Genomic DNA, 20,505 nt, shown 5'->3' on the forward strand with positions numbered 1-20,505 from the left:
GCACTTATGTAATTTAAAAAAAGCACAAAGGCTTCATAATTCATAAAGGTCATGTTAACTAACTGATATTACCTCAGAGAACAAAACCTCCTAAGCCTTTCCCCATAGGAATGGCTGAATGAACCAGAGGTAATTCGTTCCGTTTTTTAGGACTACCAGCTGGCGAGCTCTACACATCGAGGTATAATGGGGGCGCTCTAATATGGAATAAACGGTGGTGCAATTGCTTCGACTCGACCCCCGCTCCCCCCAACTTCTCCCCCCTTTTAAGTTTTTTTTGTACAAATGTGCAATGCACTTTCCGAACTGTGAAAGGCAGCAATACGCAACAAAGCGTATAGTCTGCCGGAAAACCACACGAAGAAGTAGTAGACGGAAGTGAACAGTGACCAAGAACGCTTTCCACGTTAGCGTTTCTTTTGTTATTTAGACATTTATTAACACCTTGGAACTCAAAATATGATTAATTTAACTGCACAGCATCACTTATGTACCCCGGGTAGTGTTTAATTAGCGTTGAAGACAGGACTTGGTTGATATAGTTAACGCTAGCTAGCAGCTAACGTTAGCTAACAATGGCTACCTGTAACTCTGTTATGGTTTTTCACACTCAAATAGCCTCCATCATGGAGGTGCTAGCAAATGCAGCCGTTGCAGAAATCTGTAAACTCGTAGATGACGACTATGCGGTGGTTCGTTTGGAAATTACTCAAAGCCAGAAAGAAAACAGGGCATTGCGGAGGAAACTACAGCTACTTGAACTGAAGGTGACACGGGAGCGCGCAGAGAGGACAACGCGAGAGCGCGTCCTCGCCAGCCGTCCCAGTAGTGTCAAGATCCTCGACCGATACAGAGGAATGGCAAGAGGTACATTTAGCAGAAGGCTGTGGGGCCTGTCGTCCCGTTCCCCTCTGCGCATGTGTTCAGATGTCTTACCCAGAGTTGGGTCTTGGTCAATTTTTGGATAGTGTGCCAAACTTCCCCTGATTACTTAGCTAGCTGCCGTGCATTTCTTTCCATGTTACGTTTATTTTACCAGGCAGGTCAATTAATAACAAATACTTCTTGCAGCAAGACAATATTCTAACCAGATTTTTGATTTACTGAATTTCCTATTGTCATGCTCAATTAAAATAATGTGATGCATGGAACATAATCAATAAATAGTATGTCAAGAATTTATTATAAGTGTTACACAGCGCATGTGTCCCCGACCTCCCCCAGATAGCATATGAAAGTCAGCATTGAGCAAATTTTAACATGCAGCTGGCCAAGAACAGAGCAGCACATTTTGCTCTCCACTGTAATCAGAGGGCTAATTTCAATACTATGCATGCTAGCCTCTCTTGTCTAAGAGTTGAGGAGAGACCGACTGCATCGCTTCCCGTTTTAATAAGAAACAATGTGTTAAATTCCAAATTGCTTGCATAGTCAACTTACACACAGCACTGACACAGACCCCACCAAGCTGCACTGCTTCTTGACACACTGCTCGCTTAACCTGGAAGCCAGCAGCACCAATATGTCGGAGGAAACACTGTACAGCTGGCGACCTGAAGTCAGCGTGCATGCGCCCGGCCTCAAGGAGTCTCTAGCGCGCGATGGGACAAGGACATCCCAGCCGGCCAAACCCACCCCTAACCCGGACGACGCAAGGCCAATTGTGCGCCGTCTCATGGGTCTCCCGGTTGCGGCTGGCTGCGACACAGCCTGGGATCAAACTCGGATCTGGAGTGAACTCTCTAGCACTGCGATGCAATGCCTTAAACCTCTGTGCCACTCGGGAGGCCCCAGAAATAGCTTTTGATTTTTATAATATAGCCTATATGTGGTGTTCAATGCAAGCCTACATATACAGTTGAAGTCGGAAGTTTACATACACCTTAGCCAAATACATTTAAACTAACTTTCACAATTCCTGACATTTAATCCCAGTAAAAATTCCCTGTTTTAGGTCAGTTAGGATCACCACTTTATTTTAAGACTGAAATGTCAGAATAATTGTAGAGCAAATTATTTATTTCAGCTTTTATTTCTTTCGTCACATTCCCAGTGGGTCAGAAGTTTACATACACCCAATTAGTATTTGGTAGCATTGCCTTTAAATGGTTTAACTTGAGTCAAACGTTTCGGGTAGCCTTCCACAATAAGTTGTGTGAATTTTGGCCCATTCCTCCTGACAGAGCTGGTGTAACTGAGTCAGGTTCGTAGGCTTCCTTGCTCACACACACTTTCTCAGTTCTGCCCACAAATTGTCTATAGGATTGAGGTCAGGGCTTTGTGATGGCCACTCCAATACCTTGCCTGTTGTCCTTAAGCCATTTTGCCACAACTTTGGAAGTATGCTTGGGGTCATTGTCCATTTGGAAGACCCATCTGTGACCAAGCTTTAACTTCCTGACTGATGTCTTGAGATGTTGCTTCAATATATCCACATCATTTTCCTACCTCATGATGCCATCTATGTTGTGAAGTGCACCAGTTCCTCCTGCAGCAAAGCACCCCCACAACATGATGCTGCCACCCCCGTGCTTCACGGTTGGGATGGTGTTCTTCGGCTTGCAAGCCTCCCCCTTTATCCTCCAAACATAACGATGGTCATTATGGCTAAACAGTTCTATATCAGACCAGAGGATATTTCTCCAAAAAGTATGCTGTTTGTCCCCATGTGCAGTTGCAAACCGTAGTCTGGCTTTTTTATGGCGGTTTGCAGCAGTGGCTTCTTCCTTGCTGAGTCGATATAGGAGTCATTTTACTGTGGATGTCGATATTTTTTTACCTATTTCCTCCAGCATCTTCATAAGGCCCTTTGCTGTTGTTCTGGGATTGATTTGCACTTTTCGCACCAAAGTACCTTCATCTCTAGGAGACAGGGATTCACATCAATGCGCTATGTAGATATCAATAATAAGTCATATACATATCGCCATAGACTACACCACTGCTGTCATCCTTACCTTCAAATTGGATAATCTTTGGATGCCGACAGCAGTCGCACCATTGGAAGCCTACAAAAGCCTATTTCTGCTCTTTTCCCGGGATCCATCAAACACATTTGGTGTGTCATCATAGTGGTCTCTGATTTGTGGTCAGACTCACTCAGGTGGAACAAACTTAAACTTGCGACTTTATCAATGCTGATTTGAATGTCATTGAGAAAACAGGAATGCAATTTTTTCTCTCGCAAACATCCTTTTGAATTTAAAAGTAATCCTCGAAGTATCAAAAGTATCTAATCTGATTACAATATTTTTGCTGGTAATGTAACAGATTAGTTACCGATTTTTGTAATCTCTTACTCCCAGCCCTGTATATAACTGGCCTAATAACTCGCCAATGAGCAAGGAATATCAACTAATGTGCACACACGCGGCAATAATCTCTGATCTGAAAAGTGCATTCACTTGTATGTTTGAAAGACCGCTCGTAGGCTAGCTACCCCGCCAATAGAATTCTACTCCGTTGCGCTCTGGCTCTGCCTACAACAAAATCACAAACTCAGTCTTGTAAAGTTAGATTCGTTTTGGTTTGTTGCATTGAAAAGGGGCTGATTTATAATGTTGATTCGATCACAGAAAAAACATGGATTTATATAGTGCAAAGTAATGGGGTGAACTCAGTGAAGTTAAATCTCTTGGTCTCTGCAGAGGCCTGGCATTTCTTCTGAGCAGCAGTCCTTCGATGAGTTTTAACGGCTGTTGGCAACCAATCAATGTTGCATTACTGCCACCTACTAGACTGAAGTACAACTCCCTTATACAGTGCTTGAATGAATAAATAAATAATAACCCTACCTTCGAACACTACACTCACAAAAAAACACCACCCTACTCCACTATTTAAAACTATTTAGTCCTACCTCAGGCCAACAACCTGGAAGGATGGGACACCACCACTCAACACACCCTGTAACTCTTCTGATGTCAAGTCTCGCACACCCAAATACCTCTCTGCAGCTGCCACCACAACCTCAATTTTCTGTGACTTACGTTCCATCCGTGCAGTACAGTTGATAACTATAATCTGTTCTATAAATGCTAAAAATCTAATCTTACTGAAACATATTACTTGTTGGCCTATCCCTCTGTACTGGTACATATCTACTACTCACACCACTCCTCTCAGGATCCCTCCCCCTTGACCCATCTTCCTCTACTTTCTTCACTGCCTCAGCATATGACAACTTCTGCACTACTCTAACCCTGGAAACCTCAAACTGCCTCTCTCGCACAGGACATTTCTGATCCCCAGTCCCATGGGCACCCCTACAATTAACACATACCACCACTTTCCCCAATGCTACACATTCCTTTGTCTCATGCCCTTCTGCACACTTCTCACACCTAGGAACCTCCCTCCAACACACTGCTGCCACATGCCCAGAGCAGCATTCCTGGAGGAGGTGCGCATCTTAGAGGGAACATTGGTTGTGGGTCCCCTGGAGGTCAACCCCCGCCAGATAGCATATGAACAGGTTATAAACCATAGCAAATGGGTAGAATTGCAGGAAATTAGCTTGAAATGAGCAAAATGCGTAAAATACCATGAGATTAGCTATAAAACTGCACATTTACCTTGGAGATACAGAGGAGTCCGATATTATTGAAACCCTTGATAACGATGAGAAAAAGGACTGTAAAATAAATTATTCAAATACTGAGCTATATTGTATGACTTTTTTGGAGGAGGAATTTATATTATTTTCACCACCACTGGTGGTCTAGTCATCCGACCAAAGCACAGCTTCCAATCCAATTTACAATGCTGTTTAGCAAACTCCAGGTGTTTACATTTTTTGGACGACATTAAAATGGTGGGTTTGAAGTTGAAATGAGGATGCACGAGCAGAAAATAACCCCATACCTACTGTGAACAAGGCTGTAGACCATTCCTCCTCCATACAGAATCCTTCCAAAATCTTGATATCCTTCGTCTGCACTTATGGACTGCCTTCTTCAATTCAAACTATGTTTTTAATAGGTTTTAAGTCCGGAGACTGAGATGGCCATTGCAATTAACCATTTCTTTGTGGATTTTGATGTTTGCTTGGGGTTATTATCTTGCTGGAAGATCCATTTGCTGTCAAGTTTTAGTCTCCTGACAGAGGCAACCAGGTTTTTGGAAAAAATATCCTGATACTGAGTAAAGTTCATTATGCCATTGACCATTACAAGGGCACCAGGACCAGTGGAAGCAAAACAGAGCCATAACATCAAAGATCTACCACCCTATATTACAATGGCAGTTTGAAGTCATGCAAATTTTTTGTTTGTTGGCATATCTAATTTCAATCAGTTCTTTTTCCTGCAGTCTGAACAGCCAAAAAGATCATGGAATCATATATTTCAAGCCATACAAATCTGATTCCTGTCCATGCGAACAGTCAAATCTGATTTATTTTCCCTCAAGTGGTTTTTAGACTTATTTAGCACACCTTGTTGCCTGCAAGCTACTCTGTTGACAGTTTTGACAATAACATGTTGTAGCTAGCTAGCTAGTTGACTGCTGTGACTAGCCAAAAAGGACTCGTTTTGAAAGTTGGATCTTTAAGTTTTCTTACACTATGATTTTGAACATTCAAAGCAACTGGGAAACGTCCATAGCAGGCATTGTTGTCACCTTAGCTTGCTACATAACTTCTGAGTGATAGGAACCATGTGCACCACCACCAATCAGCCTACAAAACTGCGCACACACCCGTCGTTACTATGACAACTGGCGTAGCCATGACAGTAAATGACTGCTGTCTGAATTTGGCCATTTGTAACTTGCTGTTTGGACAGTCAGAGTTCCAAAACAGATTTGAAAACTAAACTGATTTGAGCATTAAGGCCTGCAGTGTGAACAGGGCTTTAGTTCCATGCCCCCTGACATCCTCACAAGGTGAAGTATTGAAAGGTATTAAAAACAGGAGTGTCAATAATGTGGACCCCTACCCTTTTTGAGAATTGTATTTATTACTTGTTGAACAAAATCTATTTCTCTGAGCAATTGTATTATTATAAAACATAACCACCCATTTTTCTCCCCAATAACTCTCTTAGGTGAAGGACATCTCACTGGAGGCCACATGAGCTTTGTGAAGCCTGCAGGACACAAAACATGGAGAGATGACCAACCCATACCTATAGATGAGGGGAGTGGAATCTCAAACCAGCATGTTATTGTGATCGAGGTTAGTGTCATAGTGTAACATAAAAAATGTGGCCTGTTTTATTTCAGAAAGGCTCCTCTTAGCTATTCACTTGCTTACATGTACATCCTGATTTATCTGCCATAGGGGAGCTTGTGAGACTTCCCTATGACATTGTTATCCAATTCAACTCATGTACTGGTAATCACCTCCTCTCTTCTTGTGTCAGTCTGCAGATGCAGAGGCTGCAGGTCCTGGAGGATCGTCTTTGGTCAAGCAGGAAAGGACTGAAGGAGACGACCCACAACACAGCAGAGACATTCAGACTGGAGCGGCTGGAGTGGCGCCCCCTCTAGCCACGGAGGACCTCGTCACCGCGCCCCAGCCTATGGCCCTATGCAGCATCACGGAGGTCAGTGGAACGCTGAATGCCGTCCTCAAGTCAGAGAAAGACACCGAGACTTTAATTGTAACACAAAGGTTCTTACGCACAGGACCTGACCACAGATCAGACCCAGAGAAACTGGGACCACTGGGCTGTCCTGTACCTGGCTCAGAGTATTTACTTTATGGTAACCCAAGCCTTAGGATGGTTCATTCGCATCGGGACTCAGGTGACGCGTTAGAGACTGGCAATGATCTGTCATGTTCTTACACTACAGAGATGGACCCTGGCAACATGCCCTTGGGTTTAGAGACACAGACTGATCTGTCTAGAGGGGACAGGAACCGGTACAGTAGTAGTGTGTACTCTGAAGGCTGCCTAGATAAGAAAGGGGAGGTTATAGTCGATGAGAGGACTGTCAAAGTGAAGGGCGAGGCTCCTCTGACATGGAATGTAGACGAGACTCGCTTAGGAGATGGACACTCACAGGGCAGAGATTTCTTAGATTACAGGGAAATCTTAGAGACAAATCCAAATATCGCAACCCACTCCCCTTTACACACGTTCAGGGAACGTGACCCAGTGTCCATTTCGATGGGGCCTTTCGATTCACAGAGCCGGGACCTTTTCGAACAGGTTTTGAACTCAAATGACCAAAGGGCCAAGGTTTTGGGAGGTGGAGCAAAATCAGGCGATAGTAAAGAGAAGCAGTTCCTCTGCATGTTCTGTAACGAAGGCTTCAATTGCCCACAGAAGGTAGAGATCCACCAGAGGGTCCACACAGGGGTGAAACCCTTCAGCTGTACCCAGTGTCATATGCACTTTGCTGAGGCTGGCAACCTGAAGAGGCACCAGAGGGTCCACACAGGGGAGAAACCCTTCAGCTGTGTCCAGTGTCACATGTGCTTCACCCAGGCTGGTGACCTGAAGAGGCACCAGAGGGTTCACACAGGGGAGAAACCCTTCAGCTGTACCCAGTGTCACATGCGCTTCACCCAGGCTGGCAACCTAAAGATGCACCTGAAGGTCCACACGGGAGAAAGGCCATTTGCCTGTACGCACTGTGTGAAAAGGTTCTCAGAGAGGAGATGCCTTAGGATACACCAGCAGAAAAAACATTCCACTCTATAACATAGAAAGTAACTATTCCACTCGATAGCCTCTGACACTTAGATCTAACCTTGCATTAAAGACAAAAATACATTTTAATTAATGTCAGCAGACGCGTTTAGAGTAACGAGAGTAACATATTGCAGTGTTGAATATTCCTGTGTAAATATTACATCCAGACATTGTGTGATACAATGCATATGGAAAGTATTCAGACCCCTTGACTTAGTCCACATTTTGTTACTTTACAGCCTTATTCTAAAATGGATTAAATATTTTTCCTCATCAATCTACACAGAATACCCCATAATGACAAAGCAAAAATAGTTTGACTAAATAAAAATAGTTTGACTAAATAAAAATAGTTTGACTAAATAAAAAATAAACTGAAATATCACATTTACATAAGTATTCAGATCCTTTACTCAGTTCTTTGTCGAAGCACCTTTGGCAGCAATTACATCCTTGAGTCTTCCTGGATATGACGCTACAAGCTTGGCACACCTGTATTTGGGGAGATTCTTCCATTCTTCTTTACAGATCCTCAAGTGTTGTAAGGTTGGATTGGAGTGTTCAGGTCTCTCCAGGGATGTTCAACTGGGTTCAAGTCTGGGCCCTGGTTGGGTTACTCAAGGACATTCAGAGACTTGTCCCGAAGCCACTCTTGGCTATGTCCTTAGGGTTGTTGTCCTCTTAGAAGGTGAACCTTCGCCCCAGTCTGAGGACCTGAGCGCTCTGGAGCAGGTTTTCATCAAGAATCTCTCTGTACTTTGCTCCGTTCATCTTTCCCTCGATCCTGACTGGTCTCCCAATCCCTGCCTGCTGCTGAAAAACATCCCCACAGCATGATGCTTCCACCACCATGCTTCACAGTAGGGATTGTGCCAGGTTTCCTCCAGACGTGACACTTGGCATTCAGGCCAAAGAGTTCAATCTTGGTTTCATCAGACCAGAGAATCTTGTTTCTCATGGTCAGTCCTTTAGGTGCCCCTTGGCAAACTCAAAGTGAGCTGTCATGTGCCTTTTATTGGGGAGTGGCTTCAGTCTGGCCACTCTACTATAAAAGCCTGATTGGTGGAGTGCTGCGGAGATGGTTGTCCTTCTGGAAGTTTCTCCCACCTCCACAGAGGAACTCTGCTGCTCTGTCAGAGTGACCATCGGGTTCTTGGTCACCTCCCTGACCAAGGCCCTTCTCCCCCGATTGCTCAATTTGGCCAGGTGGCCAGCTTTAGGAAGAGTCTTGGTGGTTCCCAACTTCTTCCATTTAAGAATGATGGAGGCCACTGTGTTCTTGGGAACCTTCAACACTGCAGACATTTTTTGGTCCCCTTCCCCAGATCTGTTCCTCGACACAATCCTGTCTCGGAGCTCTACGGACAATTTCTTAGACCTCATGGCTTGATTTTTGCTTTGACATGGACTGTCAACTGTGGGACCTTTATATAGACCGGTGTGTGCCTTTCCAAATCATGTCTAATCAATTGAATTTACCACAGGTGGACTCCAATCAATTTGTAGAAACATCTCAAGGGTGATCAATGGAAACAGGATGCACCCGAGCTCAATTTTGAGTCTCATAGCAAAGGGTCTGAATTTGCAAACATTCTAAAAACCTGTTTTTGCTTTGACATTATGGGGTGTTGTGTGTAGATTGATGAGGGAATTCTTTTTTTTTAATCAATTTTAAAATAAGGCTGAAATGTAACAAAACGTTGAGCGATCTGAATGCTTTCTGAATGCACTGTATATACATATATACACTGAACAAAAATATAAATGCAACATGTAAAGTGTTGGTCCCATGTTTCATGAGCTGAAGCTACCAGAACTTTACCATATGCACAAAAAGGTAATTTCTCTCAAATGATGTGCACAAATGTGTTTACATCCCTGTTAGTGAGTATTTCTCCTCTGCCAAGATAACCCATCCACCTGACAAGTATGGCATATCAAGAAACTGATTAAACAGCATGATCATTACACAGGTGCACCTTGTACTGGGGACAATAAAAGGTCATTTTAAAATGTGCTGTTTTGTCACACAACACAATGTCACAGATGTCTCAATGCCAGATTAATTTTTTTGTGTGTATTTTACCCCACTTTTTCTCACCAATTTCGATCTAGTCTCATTGCTTGAATTCCCCAACGGACTCAGGAGGCGAAGGTTGAGTCCTACGTCCCCGCCTAACCGCGCTCCTTAACACCCGCCAGCTTAACCCGGAACCCAGCTGTACCAATGTGTCGGAGGAAACACTGTTCAACTGTCAGCCTGCAGGCGCCCGTTCCACCACATGGAGTCGCTAAAGCACGATGAGCCAAGTAAAGCCTCCCCGGCCAAACCCTCCCCTAACCCCGACGACGCTGGGCCAATTGTTTGCCGTCCTATGGGACTCCCGCCGGTTTTGGCACAGCCTGGGAATGAACCCGAGTCTGTAATAGCACCTTTAGCACTTCTATCCAGTGCCTTAGACCGCTGCGTCACTCTGGAAGCCCAGATGTCTCAAGTTTTGAGGGCGCGTGCAATTGGCATGCTGACTGCAGGAATGTCCACCTGAGCTGTTACCAATTGAATGTTCACTTCTCTACCATAAGCTGCCTCAGCGGTTTGCTGATGTCATGATTGTGAACAGAATGCCCCATGGTGACGGTGGGCTGATGGTATGGGCAGACATAAGCTACGGCCAACGAACACAATTGCATTTATCGATGGCAATTTGAATGCACAGGCCAATTGTCTTGCCATTCATCTGCTGCCATTTCAGCATGATAATGCACCAGTTTGTCCTTGGCCTGCATACTCACCAGACATGTCAACCATTGAGGATGTTTGGGATGTTCTGGATCGACGTGTACGACAGCGTGTTCCAGTTCCCGCTAATATCCAGCAACTTCGCACAGCCATTGAAGAGCAGTGGGACAACATTCCACAGGCCTCAGTCAACAGCCTGATCAACACTATGTGAAGGAGATGTGTCATGCTGCATGAGGCAAATGGTGGTCACACCAAATACTGACTGGTTTTCTGATCCACACTCTGCTTTTTTTTAAAGATATCTTTGACCAACAGATGCATATCTGTATTCCCAGTCATGTGAAATCCATTGATTAGGGCCTAATGAATTTATTTCATTTGACTGATTTCCTTTTATGAACTGCTGTGTGCATATTTTTGTTCCGTATATAAGCCTAAAATGTCTGTTATATATTGTGTTTGTACTGTGTAGGCTATATGTTCACATGCCTATTTCATTACTTCCATTCAACTGCTTTATTTCTTTCCCAAGACACTTTTAATGAGAAAATTAATGCAGTCTATCAAGTTCATGCAGATTTCTTTGTTGATGTGTGTGATTTTCACATGGTGGATTTAAAACTTTGTTTGTTTAATAATAAATACAAAATGGGACTTTTCATTCGGACTTTCATTGAATCTCTCTTTAGTATACATCACATTTGATATCACCCTATTCTGCATACACCCAATAGTGCTTTATAACCAATATACACTTACTAAATCTACCTACACATACCCACACAATAACAAACACCTACTGTACACGTCAACATAGGTTAGTCAGGTTTGTCTGACTTATTATAGCTGACTCATTCATCCACATCATCATATTTTTGTCCAACATGATGAGTTTAACAGCAATGAAGTCATTCTGTAACTACAGTATAGGACTCAAACGTAGTGGGGATGGGTAAACACTCCATGTTGAAAGTGTGTTTATTATCTGTGTGTACGTACCTGAGGGAGTGTATGTCTGTGTAATCTGTATCACCTGTCTCTTCCAGGAGGAGGAGGGTCCAGAGGTGCTGCTGGTGAAGGAGGAGGGGTGTGAGGAGGGTCTGGAAAACCCTGAGTTGACCATGGTCATGGAGGACAACCAGACTACACCACCTCCTGAACCCACAGAGGAACCAGCTGAGCAGCACAGGACCATATACAGTCTCACTGAAGTGAGCCCACTGAACTACTGTCTTAATGGTGTTAGGTCAGGGTTTGTATCCACAAAGCCACTCCGAGTATTAGTGCGGATATAGGATCATTTTAGCCTTTTCAATCATACTGAATAAGATTATATAGACTGGTGGGGACTTGATCCTCGATCAGCAATTCTATTTTGAGACTCTTTATGGATACGGGCCCAGGTCTTGATTAATTTTGTCTTAAGTGTGGAACCATTCCTTACAATTATCAAACCATTAAAGAGTGTAATAGCATTACATTTACATGTTACATAGCAATCCTCCATTGCCCAATCAGAAGATGCTCCATAGTAGGGTGCTAATATCAGATTTCTTGATCCAACATCCTCTCACTCTGTATTTCTTAGTCAGTAGACATGGAGGATGGGAAGCCTGATCTGCTGCTAGTCAAAGATGAGACAATAGAAGACGGACCAGAGAGTATTGATCTGCTGAGTGGACTAAAGATGGGGGATCAAGGTAAGGGAGAAATACATATAGCCTACATACAGTAATAGATATTCAATGGGAATAGTGATAAGCCTGGCTATTATTTTTTTCTTCATTCATAAAATGAAATCAATACAAGTTATGTTTACCTTCAAAAGTTTCAAGTTGCATATGTCGAATGCACAAGTATAGTGAAATGCTTAACTTGCAAGCCCAACCCAACAGTGCAGTATTCAATATCAAATAGTATAACTAATAAAGAAAACATTTTTTTTTTTTTTTTTTTAAAGAGAGAAATAAGAGAGGAAGCTGTATACAGGGTCAGTGCAGGTACCAAATGTACAATGTAACCGGATACTGGAGTATTTGAGGTAGATGCAGGTAGATAGATGCAGTGCCTTCGGTAAGTATTCACAACAGTGGTGGTCAGTGCCAGAGCATGGCCTTAACACCTTATTAGAGCATATTGAATGACTGTCATTCATATTCCATTCATCGAGCACAATGTAACATCGACAGGTTTAGGATACTACATGATACTCAAATTTCCTCTATACCCATCATGAGGTTGCTACAAAAGGTCAAGAGAAAAATTAGTCATTAAGACAGTTGACACATTCAATACCGCCTTGCACACTCGTGCCTGCATCTAGCTGATCTAGGGTGTAGTCATTAGTCCTACATTTGCAAATGAGAGTTTCTATTTGCCAAATTTAGTTATGTTTATTCCCGTTCCGTTTAAGAAATGCTTTTCAACAGAATCAGCTGAATGAATACACTCCTGATCACCGCAAACACAGTTCACTTTCATAGCAGCCACATACAAAAAGCATGATCATTTGCTCGTTGTATAATTCCTACTCGCATCTATGCGCTCTCCTCCTGTCACCTACCTCAATGTCATAGTGGGGAAAATAAAAGCTGAAATATCTTAAGTCAATAAGTATTCAACCCCTTTGTTAGGGCAAGCCTAAATAAGTTCAGGAGTAAACATTTGCTTAAAAGTCACATAAGTTGCATGGACTCACTCTGTGTCCAGTAAGTGTGTAACATATATTTTTTTATGACTAGCGCATCTCTGTACCCCACACATAGAATTATCTGTAAGGTCCCTCAGTTGAGAAGTGAATTTCAAACACAGATTCAACCAGGGAGGTTTTCCAATGTCTCGCAAAGAAGAGCACCTATTGGTGAAAAAAAAGTTGACATTGAATATCCCTTTGAGCATGAAGTTATTAATTACACTTTGGATGATATATATATATATATATATATATATATATACACACACACACACAAACACACACACACACACAGTCACTACAAAGGTATAGATGTCTTTCCTAACTCAGTTGCCGAGAAGAAAGACACCGCTCAGGGGTTTCACCATGAGGCCAATGGTGAATTTAAAACAGTCACATAGTTTAATGGCTGTGATAGGAGAAAACTGAGGATGTATCAACAACATTGTAGTTATTCCACAATACTAACCTAATTGACAGAGTAAAAAGCCTGTACAGAATAAAATATTCCAAAACATGCATACTGTTTGAAATAAGGCAATACCGAATAATATGAAAACATGTTTTAAAAATTTATTAGCAAATGTATTGAAAATTAAATATAGAAATATCTAATTTACATAAGTATTCACCCCCCTGAGTCAATACTTTGTAGAAGCACCATTGGCAGCGGTTACAACTGTGAGTCTTTCTGGCTAAGTCTCTAAGAGTTTTCCACACCTGGATTGTGTAACAATTGTGCATCATATTTGCAAAATTCTTCAAGCTCTGTCAAATGGGTTGTTGATCATTGCTAGACAACAATTTTCAGGTCTTACCATAGATTTTAAAGTAGATTTAAGTAAAAACTGTAACTTGGCCACTCAGGAACATTCACTGTCTTATTGGTAAGCAGTGCTTATTGGTAAGCAGTGTAGATTTGGCCTTGTGTTTTAGGTTATTGTCCTGCCGAAAGGAAAATTAATCTCCCAGTGTCTGGTGGAAAGCAGACTGAACCAGGTTTTCGTCTAGGGTTTTGCCTGGGCTAAGCTCCCTTCCGGTTGAGATTTTAGATGTTTTTTTCATCCATTTTGAATTCAGGCTGTAACAACAGAATGTGAAATAAGTTAAGGGTTATGAATACTTTCATGTAGACAGGGATTAGGAGAAAATCCTAAAACAAAAATCCACAAAACACACATAATAATGTATGAACTTGACCAGGTAATTGACAAAAAAAAATACTCCATATGTAGAGTTCTCTGCCATGTTTGTAAAGTCTATTTTGTAACCTCTCCCTGCAGGTAGTTGGCTGGAGGCTAACAGGGGAGACTGGGCAGCCATCTTGAATTCCCAGACCCAGACGGGTGCAGTCAAGGACCTAGGGGACAACATCACTGAGCAGGGCAGAACCGGAGGCGACATAGTGGAGGCCAGTGGATGGGAAAGCATCCTCAACTCTGGACTTGGGAACAACACTGTTAACCACAACCAGAAACAGACATGCGAACACAAAACAACACCTGAATTTAGTCTCTATGACAACAGACTGTCTGAGACCAGGGAGAGGCGTAGATTTGGTCTGCAAGGACGGGGACGTGTCCGTATGCAGCGGGAGAGAACAGACACAGACTCGGCTAGCGATGCTCCGTCCTGCTCCTATAGTTCTGATTCAGAACGACTGATGACGCCTCAGGTTAACCCCTTAACAGGTGCTGCCTTCAGCCTGCCTTCTATAGGATCTATCAACTGGAACATGGACCCTGCGAAAACACAGACCCTCCCTGGCCTTCGTCCTCCTCACACTCTCCTTATGTTAAACCAGACCTCAGACAATGCCAGTGCCTCAACACTAAATGGCTACACAAACCCATTGACAAATGACATTAGTGGTGACGCTATCATCATATCCGGTGGCAAAGAGAAGCACTTCTCATGTTCGTTCTGTGGGAAAGCCTTCAATTTCCGCAAACAGCTGGAGATCCACCAGAGGACGCACACGGGGGAGAAACCTTTCGGCTGTCACCTGTGCCGAGCCAGTTTCTCCCACTCGTTCACCCTGAAGAGGCATCAGCGGGTCCACACAGGGGAGAAACCCTACACCTGCCCTCACTGTGAGAAGAGGTTCTCCCACCAGCACCATCTGAAGAGGCATTTGAAGGTCCATACGGGAGAGAGGCCGTTCGCCTGCACTCATTGTGGGAAGAGGTTCTCAGACAGAAGCTACCTCAGGATACACCAGCAGAAAAACCATTCCCATCTATAACATAGAAAGTAACTATTCCACTTGATAGCTACTGCCATTCAGATCAGACCATGCATTAAAGACAAATATGCATTTTTTGTTGTCAGCAGAAAAGATCCACAAATGCATTTGGAATAACAAGAGTAATAGATTTCAGATTTTCATCTAGACTTGTACAGTGCCTTCAGAAAGTATTCATACCCCTTGACTTTTTCCACATTTTGTTATGTTACAAAGTGGGATTAAAGTGGATTTAATTGTACTTTTTATGTTAACAATCTACACAAAATACTCTTTAATGTCAGTGTAAGAACAACTCTAACATTTGTAAAACATTTATGAAAAATAAAATATTAATATACTGTATCCTGATTAGTATTCATACGGTGCATTCGGAAAGTATTCAGGCCCCTTGACTTTTGCCACATTTTGTTACGTTACAGCCTTATTCTAAAATGGATTCAATAATTATTTCCCCTCAATCTACACACAATACCCCATAATGGCAATGCAAGAACAGGTTTTTAGAAATTTTAGCACATTTATAAACCATTGTTTAACTGAAATATCACATTTACGTAAGTATTCAGACCCTTTACTCAGTACTTTACTGAAGCACCTTTGGCAGCGATTACAGTCTCGAGTCTTCTTGGGTATAACGCTACAAACTTGGCACACCTGTATTTGGGGAGTTTCTCCCATTCTTCGCTGCAGATCCCCTCAAGCTCTGTCAGGTTGGATCGGGAGTGTCAATGCACAGCTATTTTCAGGTCTCTCCAGAGATGTTCGATCGAGTTCAAGCCCAGGCTCCAGCTTGGCCACTCAAGGACATTCAGAGACTTGTCCCGAAGGCACTCCTGCGTTGTCTTGGCTGTGTGCTTAGGGTTATTGTCCTGTTGGAAGGTGTACCTTTGCCTCAGTCGGAGGGACTGAGCACTTTGGAGCAGGTTTTCAACAAGGATCTCTCAGTACTTCGCTCTGTACAGCTTTCCCTCAATCCTGACGAGTCTCCCAATCCCTGCCGCTGAAAAACATCCCCACAGAATGATGCTGCCACCACCATGCTCCACTGTAGGGATGGTGCCAGGTTTCCTCCAGACGTGACACTTGGCATTCAGGCCAAATAGTTCAATCTTGGTTTCATCAGACCAGAGAATCTTATTTCTCATGGTCAGAGAGTCCTTTAGGTAACTCCAAGCGGGCTGTCATTAGGGCTGTGGCGGTCACGCAGCCGAGGATTGTCAAGCAAATAACTGTCTTGTGGTTATTGACATAAACACATTTACAGTGCCTTGCGAAAGTATTCGGCCTCCTTGAACTTTGCGACCTTTTGCCACATTTCAGGCTTCAAACATAAAGATATAAAACTGTATTTTTTTGTGAAGAATCAACAACAAGTGGGACACAATCATGAAGTGGAACAACATTTATTGGATATTTCAAACTTTTTTAACAAATCAAAAACTGAAAAATTGGGCGTGCAAAATTATTCAGCCCCTTTACTTTCAGTGCAGCAAACTCTCTCCAGAAGTTCAGTGAGGATCTCTGATTGATCCAATGTTGACCTAAATGACTAATGATGATAAATACAATCCACCTGTGTGTAATCAAGTCTCTGTATAAATGCACCTGCACTGTGATAGTCTCAAAGGTCCGTTAAAAGCGCAGAGAGCATCATGAAGAACAAGGAACACACCAGGCAGGTCCGAGATACTGTTGTGAAGAAGTTTAAAGCCGGATTTGGATACAAAAAGATTTCCCAAGCTTTAAACATCCCAAGGAGCACTGTGCAAGCGATAATATTGAAATGGAAGGAGTATCAGACCACTGCAAATCTACCAAGACCTGACCGTCCCTCTAAACTTTCAGCTCATACAAGGAGAAGACTGATCAGAGATGCAGCCAAGAGGCCCATGATCACTCTGGATGAACTGCAGAGATATACAGCAGAGGTGGGAGACTCTGTCCATAGGACAACAATCAGTCGTATATTGCACAAATCTGGCCTTTATGGAAGAGTGGCAAGAAGAAAGCAATTTCTTAAAGATATCCATAAAAAGTGTCGTTTAAAGTTAGCCACAAGCCACCTGGGAGACACACCAAACATGTGGAAGAAGGTGCTCTGGTCAGATGAAACCAAAATTGAACTTTTTGGCAACAATGCAAAACGTTATGTTTGGCGTAAAAGCAACACAGCTGAACACCATCCCCACTGTCAAACATGGTGGTGGCAGCATCATGGTTTGGGCCTGCTTTTCTTCAGCAGGGACAGGGAAGATGGTTAAAATTGATGGGAAGATGGATGGAGCCAAATACAGGACCATTCTGGAAGAAAACCTGATGGAGTCTGCAAAAGACCTGAGACTGGGACGGAGATTTGTCTTCCAACAAGACAATGATCCAAAACATAAAGCAAAATCTACAATGGAATGGTTCAAAAATAAACATATCCAGGTGTTAGAATGGCCAAGTCAAAGTCCAGACCTGAATCCAATCGAGAATCTGCGGAAAGAACTGAAAACTGCTGTTCACAAATGCTCTCCATCCAACCTCACTGAGCTCGAGCTGTTTTGCAAGGAGGAATGGGAAAAAATTTCAGTCTATCGATGTGCAAAACTGATAGAGACATACCCCAAGCGACTTACAGCTGTAATCGCAGCAAAAGGTGACGCTACAAAGTATTAACTTAAGGGGGCTGAATAATTTTGCAAGCCCAATTTTTCAGTTTTTGATTTGTTAAAAAAGTTTGAAATATCCAATAAATGTCGTTCCACTTCATGATTGTGTCCCACTTGTTGTTGATTCTTCACAAAAAAATACAGTTTTATATCTTTATGTTTGAAGCCTGAAATGTGGCAAAAGGTCGCAAAGTTCAAGGGGGCCGAATACTTTCGCAAGGCACTGTAGCATCTCCTGGCTTCCACACTCTACAAACCCTACAAACCCTACACCCTACAAACCACTGATGCAGACCTTTTGGACCATCTACATTTTTAAAAGTCTAATAAATCCATGTAATAAAGCCAACACCTTCACAATAAATCTATTTATTTTAGACAGGTCTAAAGAAGCATGATATGAAGAAAATGTAGTCTTTCAGAATTACAGAATAGCATACTCTGAGTTGTCCTCATGTTAGGTCCTGATTTGGCTATGCCAGTTGGCAGTGGGCTACACTATTGCATTTCTCAGAAAAGATTTGCTTAGAATTCCATGGCATTATTTTATAGTATGAAGAATACAATTGAACAAGCTGAATGAAATACACTGCTCAAAAAAATAAAGGGAACACTTAAACAATACAATGTAACTCCAAGTCAATCACACTTCTGTGAAATCAAACTGTCCACTTAGGAAGCAACACTGATTAACAAATTTCATATGCTGTTGTGCAAATGGAATAGACAACAGGTGAAAATTATAGGCAATTAGCAAGACACCCCAAATAAAGGCGTGGTTATGCAGGTGGTGACTACAGACCACTTCTCAGTTCCTATGCTTCCTGGCTGATGTTTTGGTCACTTTTGAATGCTGGCGGCGCTTTCACTCTAGTGGTAGCATGAGACGGAGTCTACAACCCACACAAGTGGCTCAGGTAGTGCAGCTCATCCAGGATTGCACATCAATGCGAGCTGTGGCAAGAAGGTTTGCTGTGTCTGTCAGCGTAGTGTCCAGAGCATGGAGGCGCTACCAGGAGACAGGCCAGTACATCAGGAGACGTGGAGGAGGCCGTTGGAGGGCAAAGGCGGAGGTAGCGGTCCTGCTGCTGGGTTGTTGCCCTGTTGTCATCTGCAAACTTAATAATGGTGTTGGAGTTGTGCCTGGCCACGCAGTCGTGGGTGAATAGGGAGTACAGGAGGGGACTGAGCACACACCCCTGAGGGGCTCCAGTGTTGTGGATCGGCTACGGAGAGCTACAGAGAGCGTGATCACACAGTCGTCCGGAACAGCTGATGCTCTCATGCATGCCTCAGTGTTGCTTGCCTTGAAGCGAGCATCGAAGTCATTTAGCTCGTCTGGTAGGATCGTGTCAGTGGGCAGGTCGCGGCTGTGCTTCCCTTTTGTAGTCTGTAATAGTTTGCAAGCCCTGCCACATAAGACAAGCATTGGAGCCGGTGTAGTAGGATTCAATCTTAGCCCTGTATTGGCGCTTTGCCAGTTTGATGGTTTGTTGGAGGGCATAGCAGGATTTCTTACAAGCGTCCGGGTTAGAGTCCCGCACCTTGAAAGCGGCAGCTCTACCCTTTAGCTCAGTGCGAATGTTGCCTGTAATCCATGGCTTCTGGTTGGGGTATGTACGTACAGACACTGTGGGGATGACGTCCTCGATGCACTTATTGATAAAGCCAGTGACTGATGTGGTGCCATCGTATTTTTTACCCTCTGGTTGTGCATTTAACATGTTGATAGAAATGAGGTAAAACTGATTTAAGTTTCCCTGCATTAAATTCCCCGGCCACTAGGAGTGCCGCCTCTGGGTGAGCGGTTTCCTGTTTTCTTATTTCCTTATACAGCTGACTCAGTGCAGTCTTAGTGCCAGCATCTGTTTGTGGGGTAAATAATCAGCCACGAAAAATATGGATAAATAACTCTTGGCAAATAGTGTGGTCTACAGTTTATCATAAGATACTCTACTTCAGGCGTGCAAAATCTAGACTTCCTTAGATTTCGTGCACCAGCTGTTGTTTACAAATATGCACAGACACCCCCCCATCTAACCGAAGTGTGCTGTTCTATTCTGCCGGTGCAGCGTGTATCCCGCTAGCTGAATATCCATGTCATCATTCAGCCACGATTCTGTGAAACATAAGATGTTACAGTTTCTGATGTCCCGTTGGTAGGATATTCGTGATCGTACCTCGTCTAATTTATTGTCCACTGATTACCTGTTGGCAAGTAACGGCAGCTTTCCCACTCACTGTCTGCAGATCCTTACGAGGCACTCCGCTCTGTGTCCTCTGTACCTGCGTCTGAGCGAGTTGGAAGGGCCAAAGGGGTGGTTTGGGATTCACCTAGAGGATCCAGTCTGGGATCCAGTCTGCAGCACAGATCCTTCTCCTCAATCTCAGTGCAGGGATGGAGCAGGACCTGGGGCTGATAGAGATAGCCCCTCCTGTTCCTATGATACAAACACCACAGAATCCATGACTAACAGAGCAGGTCACCTTGGACTTCAGCCTTTAGACAGAGTGGTGGGAGACACCCC

At 43.3% G+C, this 20,505-nt stretch overlaps 1 protein-coding gene across 1 annotated transcript; it reads left to right on the forward strand.

The window, feature by feature from the left end:
- Positions 1-357: 357 nt before the first annotated feature.
- Positions 358-15,663, forward strand: LOC139418975 (uncharacterized). The gene is made up of 6 exons (XM_071168775.1): positions 358-867; positions 6,045-6,175; positions 6,363-6,545; positions 11,430-11,594; positions 11,972-12,083; positions 14,359-15,663. Exons 1-6 carry the CDS (start codon positions 576-578, stop codon positions 15,318-15,320), a joined length of 1,845 nt encoding a protein of 614 aa, XP_071024876.1. The 5' UTR covers positions 358-575; the 3' UTR covers positions 15,321-15,663.
- Positions 15,664-20,505: the final 4,842 nt, after the last annotated feature.

Source organism: Oncorhynchus clarkii, chromosome 10, assembly GCF_045791955.1.
Source record: "Oncorhynchus clarkii lewisi isolate Uvic-CL-2024 chromosome 10, UVic_Ocla_1.0, whole genome shotgun sequence".
NCBI lineage: Eukaryota > Metazoa > Chordata > Actinopteri > Salmoniformes > Salmonidae > Oncorhynchus > Oncorhynchus clarkii.

Coding starts and splice junctions, on each gene's coding strand:
- LOC139418975 (XM_071168775.1), top strand. CDS start 576: ATGGCTACCTGTAACTCTGTTATGGTTTTTCACACTCAAATAGCCTCC. Junction 11,595..11,971: donor CCATATACAGTCTCACTGAA/GTGAGCCCACTG, acceptor TGTATTTCTTAG/TCAGTAGACATGGAGGATGG. Junction 12,084..14,358: donor ACTAAAGATGGGGGATCAAG/GTAAGGGAGAAA, acceptor CTCTCCCTGCAG/GTAGTTGGCTGGAGGCTAAC.